The sequence below is a fragment of the Mustelus asterias genome, chromosome 30 (assembly GCF_964213995.1).
Source record: "Mustelus asterias chromosome 30, sMusAst1.hap1.1, whole genome shotgun sequence".
NCBI classification, from domain to species: domain Eukaryota; kingdom Metazoa; phylum Chordata; class Chondrichthyes; order Carcharhiniformes; family Triakidae; genus Mustelus; species Mustelus asterias.
The window spans coordinates 18,669,416-18,675,415 of NC_135830.1; the positions used below are offsets into that span (position 1 = coordinate 18,669,416).

Genomic DNA, 6,000 nt, shown 5'->3' on the forward strand with positions numbered 1-6,000 from the left:
TTGGCAACGCCATCCCTATCCTCCCTATCATGATGGTGTGATGATGGCCTGGAAACCATATAAACCCTACAGTACAGAAAGAGGCCATTCGGCCCATCGAGTCTGCACCGACCACAATCCCACCCAGACCCTACTCCCATATCCCTACATATTTTACCCACTAATCCCTCTAACCTACGCATCCCAGGACACGAAGGGGCAATTTTTTAGCATGGCCAATCAACCTAACCCGCACATCTTTTGGACTGTGGGAGGAAACCGGAGCACCCGGAGAAAACCCACGCAGACACGAGGAGAATGTGCAAACTCCACACAGACAGTGACCCAAGCCGGGAATCTGTGAAGCATCAGTGCTAACCATTATGCTACCGTGCCGCCCCATACAGGCCCTGATGTCCATGTCTGCAAGTTTTCGCCTCTCCCTGGCGATCACATGGTCTGGAATGGGGGGGTGGGGGTGAGCTAATAGGTTGTGATGAACAAAGCATCGTAGCTGTGAGGGACAGCTCGGTGGATAGGATATTAGGATGTAGATAGGCTGGAAAATTGGGCGGGGATCCTGGATTCAGGATTCAATCCTGGACCGGGGAGCGGCGTGGGCTTGGAGGGCCGAAGGGCCTGTTCCTGTGCTGTATTGTTCTTTGTTCTTTTGTTTGTGAGTATTGTATTGAAACTACAGCTCAGAAACAGCTCTGAAACGGCATCACTTGAGTGCAGCTTAGAATAGGATGCTAAGAGTTGGGTAATTAAGAGACTTAGGGAAAGAGGTGCCCTTTTGCTTTCTAACATTCTCAGCCTTTGGGAAGTGAGCGTACTCTTCTTCAGGAGAAGGAGCTAGATTTTTGGAGAATATCGGCGAAGTGATTGAGGTTTATTTTATGCCTAAGGATCAAAATCGTACAGCAACTGGCGGTAAGGTTAATAAAATATATAAAATCAAAAGTAAAATGTATCATTGGATAAAATAATTAAATGGTTTATGAGCACACATTAAAGATGGGAGGACTGGTGATGTGTCACAGCTGCAGCGTGTGGGAGCTCCTGGATGTCAGTTTGGTCCAGGGGAAACGCAGAGAAAAGAAATGGAAAGGGGGAAACATTGATTTCATCCCAGATGTTGCCCCAGAGGAGGAAGTTTCACTCTGAAGCTTATTAGACAACTTCCGCATTGTGACATCACAATGGATGAGTCAGCCAATAGCAATCAGTCTGCGCCTCTGTTACGTCTCCGGGGTCCAGTGCGCAGGCCCGGAAGGGCGGACGCGGGAGCCCCGCCCCCACCCACTCCTCCCCCTCCCCCTGCACTTCCACCAGCCAAGGTTTCCAGGCAACCCGGCTGGCGGCTCCAGCCAGAGCGAGAAGCTGCTCGGTGATCTCCCCCTCCCCCCAGGACTGGACTGCGCATGTCCAAGGGAGAGGGGAAGCTGTGCATTGTTCCGGGGGCGGGCCCACCCCACCCATGCTGAGATGCTGACCAATGGGAAGAGCTGGAGGACCGGAAGGACTCTGGTCCTCCAGCCAATCAGAGCGCGGGCTTTGTGTGGATGGCTGAAGATTGAGTTTCAGACAAACTTCCTCCTGCATCTGTGAGTAAAACATCAAAAGAGAAAATGCTGGAAAATCTCAGCAGGTCTGGCAGCATCTGTAAGGAGACAAAAGAGCTGACGCTTCGAGTCCAGGCAACCCTTTGTCAAAGATTTGAGATTTTCCAGCATTTTCTCTTTTGGTTTCAGATTCCAGCATCCGCAGTAATTTGCTTTTATCCTGTGAGTAAAAACACTTTATTTTCTCCCTCTTTCCATTTCTTTTCTCATTCTGGGCGAAATTGACTTGCAGGAACTAAAGGGGAAGGAAGTGAATCCAGGGAGGGTGCAAACTCTGAGCAAAACACCATTAGTTTAAAAATAGTTATGGAAAAAGATAGGGTGGGGGTCCACAGGTTCAAGCCCTAAACTGGAGCAGGGCCAATTTTGTGGGTATTAGGCAGATGTCGATGAGGTGAGTCTGTTTGAAGGGAAAGGAATGACTGGCAAATGGGAGGTTTTTAAAAGTGTGATGTCAAGAGTCCAGGGGCAGCTTTTTCCTGTCAGGATGCAGGGAAAGAATGGTAAATATAGGGATCCCTGGCTTACAAGGGACATTGAGTCTCTGGTCAGATAAAAGAAGGAAGCAATCGGGAACAAGTGAATTCCTCGATGACTGGAACAAGCTGCCACAGGTAGTAGTAGAGGTGGGTACAATAGGAGTTTGCACACTCTCCTCGTGTCTGCGTGGGTTTCCTCCGGGTGCTCCGGTTTCCTCCCACAGTCCAAAGATGTGCGGGTTAGGTTGATTGGCCATGCTAAAATTGCCTTTAGTGTCCTGGGATGCGTAGGTTAGAGGGATTAGTGGGTAAATATGTAGGGATATGGGGGTAGGGCCTGGGTGGGATTGTGGTCGGTGCAGACTCGATGGGCCAAATGGCCTCTTTCTGTGCTGTAGGGTTTCTAAGATCATGGGATTTAGCTGACTTGACCACATTCCTCTAGCTATTCAGATTAAAGACACAGTCATGGAGCATTAAACTGCCTCTTGTATCAACACACAGGCAGCTGCTTTGTGAGACTGTTAGCAGTACAGACAAATCAGAGATAAGAGTGTCCTGAGAAGAGAGATTCATTGTGAAGGCTCAGAGACGGTTGATAAGATGTAAGAATTCTATGATTCTAAAGAACATTCTTTCCTCTCTCATTCCCCAAAAGCTGTAAATCTCCATCCCACACACTCTCCCTCCATTCTCACTCTGCTGTATCTAATATTCACCCTCCCAATTCTCCTGAAGGTGCTGATTGAGGCTGATTGACAGATCCATGCTCACTGCTTTCTGTCCACCACACACACATCATAAGAAACAGGAGCTGCAGTTGGCCATTCAGCCCATCGAACTGCCTCAACCATTCATGGAGAATTGGCTGATCTACCGCAGCATCATTTCCCACGCTATCCCCCAGATGGAGAGAGAATAGAGCCAATGTTTCGAGTCTGGAGAGAGGAAAGAATGTTCCATAGAAACTAGAATTGTCTGTTCTGAATTTCTATCCTGCACTGACACTGATGACTTTTGTAAACTTGTTTTACAGGATATGGAAAGAGGAATCACCGGCCGAAATCTCAAACGTCACGTCAGATCTGTCAAGAGTCATATTCCTTGGGACCTGAATATCATCGGCCATTGAATCTAGAAGGAGAAATGATTGTCCAGTCTGTCAATTTGAAAAGATTTCAAACATCAGTATGACTGGAAAAGCAGCAACACGCTGCCACACTCGAGTGAGAGTGTTCCAATGCACGGACTAAAGAGCTTTAACCAGTTACACAGCCTGAATAAATATCACACCATTCACAGCAGGGAGAGACTGTACCCGTGTTTTGTGTGTGGACGAGGCTTCAACTGATTGTCCACCCAAGAGAGAGGCAAGGACACCTGCACCATGGAGAAACCATGGAAATGTGCGGACTGTGGGAAGAGATACAGATCCCCATCAGAGCTGGAAGCTCATCGGCGCAGCCACACTGGGGAGAGGCCGTTCATCTGCTCTCAGTGTGGGGAGGGATTTACTCAGTTATCCAGCCTGCGGACACACCAGCGAGTTCACACTGGGGAGAGGCCGTTCACCTGCCCTCAGTGTGGAGAGGGATTCAGTCATTCATCCAGCCTGCAGACTCACCAGCGAATTCACACTGGAGAGAGACCATTCACCTGCCCTCAGTGTGGAGAGGGATTCACTCAGTCATCCAACCTGCGGAAACACCAGCGAGTTCACACTGGGGAGAGACCATTCACCTGCTCTCAGTGTGGGAAGGGATTCACTCAGTTATCCAACCTGCGGACACACCAACGCGTTCACACTGGGGAGAGGCCGTTTACCTGCTCTCAGTGTGGGAAAGGATTCACTCAGTTATGCAACCTGCGGACACACCAGCGATTTCATACTGGGGAGAGGCCGTTCACCTGCTTTGTGTGTGGGAAAGGATTCAGAGTTTCATCCGCCCTGCTAAGACACCAACAAGTTCATGAGTGATTCCAGCGGTTGGATTCTGCTGTTATTGTTTCTGCTCTCAATTACATCCAGGACTGCATTTTGTTCATTCTCACAGTTGGTCAATGGGGAGGGTCAGAGGGTTTCTTTCTGCTGGACTGGCCGGTCTCAGCCTCCAGTGGGCTGATGCTCTTTGAGTCTTGTTGCGAATACCTGGTTTCAGATTTCACAAGGATCACAGAGTGACCGGGTGTGAGGAAGTTAAGAGTCACTAATTCTGTTTGAAACTCTCCCAAATGCCCATCCAATTTCCTTTGTAATTGTTTATTGTCTCCACTTCCTCCACCCTCGTAGGCAGCGAGTTCCAGGTCATTACCATTCGCTGCATCAAAATATTCTTCCTCTCATCCCCCCCCTGCACCTTTGACCCAAAACCTTAACTCTGTGACCCCCTCATCCTTGTCCCTTCAGCTAATGGGAACAGCTTTGCTTTGTCCACCTTATCTAAACCTGTCAGAATCTTGTCCACCTCTATCAAATCTCCCCTCAACCCCCTTTGCTCCAAGGGGAACAACCCCAGCCTGACATCGACAATAAAGAACAAACTAACAGAATATGTTAATACTTGAAATCAAATGGGAATGTTTAATTTCTGTTTGAAAGATATTGTGAATATATTGTCCTGGACAATAAAGGAATTGGAATAACTCACCTTGGGTGTGGGTTGAATGGAATATATCAATCTGGTATCCACCTACAGTCCAGTGAAACTCTGGAATGTGTCGATGGGATGAATACATTGATCACTTTCTCTTGGCGGATATTCACATATTTGTCCATGAACTTTGTTTTAAAGAAATCCACATTTGAAAGCTCGGACACTACATGAAATATCGGCATCATAACAGGGGGAAATAAGAAAGTAAGAAGTTTAACAACACCAGGTTAAAGTCCAATAGGTTGATTTGGTAGCAAAAGCCACACAAGCTTTCGGAGCTCCAAGCCCCTTCTTCAGGTGAGTGGGAATTCTGTTCACAAACAGAGCATATAAAGACACAAACTCAATTTACATGAATAATGGTTGGAATGTGAATACTTACAACTAATCAAGTCTTTAAGAAACAAAACAACGTGAGTGGAGAGAGCATCAAGACAGGCTAAAATGATGTGTATTGTCTCCAGACAAGACAGCCAGTGAAACTCTGTGGGGGTTACAAATAGTGTGACATGAACCCAATATCCCGGTTGAGGCCGTCCTCGTGTCCCCAGTCCAACGCCGGCATCTCCACATCGGAAATAAGAAAGACAGAGACTCCTTTTGATCTTTTGACTCGTAAAGCAGAAGTGGAAATGAATAGGGGTGGGAAGCATTTTCTGATCAGGGCCAGTGTGATCTCCTGGACTCGTTTCGATCGCCTCAGGGGGTCGGAGAGGAATTTCCCAGATTTTATTTTCCCCATATTGGCCCTGGGGTTTTTCACTCTGGGTTTTCGCCTCTCCCTGGAGATCACATGGTCTGGAATGGGTGGGTGGGGGTGAGTTAATAGGTTGTGATGAACAAAGCATCGTAGCTGTGAGGGACAGCTCGGTGGATAGGATATTAGGATGTAGATAGGCTGGAAAATTGGGCGGGGATCCTGAATTCAGGATTCAATCCTGGACCGGGGAGCGGCGCGGGCTTGGAGGGCCGAAGGGCCTGTTCCTGTGCTGTATTGTTCTTTGTTCTTTTCATTAGCATAACCAAGAGTAAGAATATGTGACATGATTTTGGGATAGCGGAGTGAGGAACATCGGAATTGGGAGCAGAAGTAGGCAAATTCAACCCTTCGAGCCTGCTCCGTCGTTCAATCAGATCATGGCTGATCTCTCCCTGGTCTCAAAGCCACCTCCCCACCTGTTCTCCATACCCTTCTTGCCCTTTTTTATTGTAAATATATCTATCTCCCTCTTGAAGCCATTCAATAATTCAGATTCCACCGCG

At 47.8% G+C, this 6,000-nt stretch overlaps 1 protein-coding gene across 1 annotated transcript in view; it reads left to right on the forward strand.

Annotated features, from left to right (window-relative positions):
* LOC144480931 (uncharacterized) overlaps positions 1-4,736 on the forward strand; it is a 54,627-nt gene extending 49,891 nt beyond the window's left edge. The window contains exon 2 of the mRNA XM_078200555.1: positions 3,548-4,736. Coding sequence (XP_078056681.1) covers positions 3,548-4,061 — 514 coding nt within the window. The 3' untranslated portion in view covers positions 4,062-4,736. The remainder of the gene's footprint in view (positions 1-3,547) is intronic.
* The last annotated feature ends 1,264 nt before the right edge of the window (positions 4,737-6,000 follow it).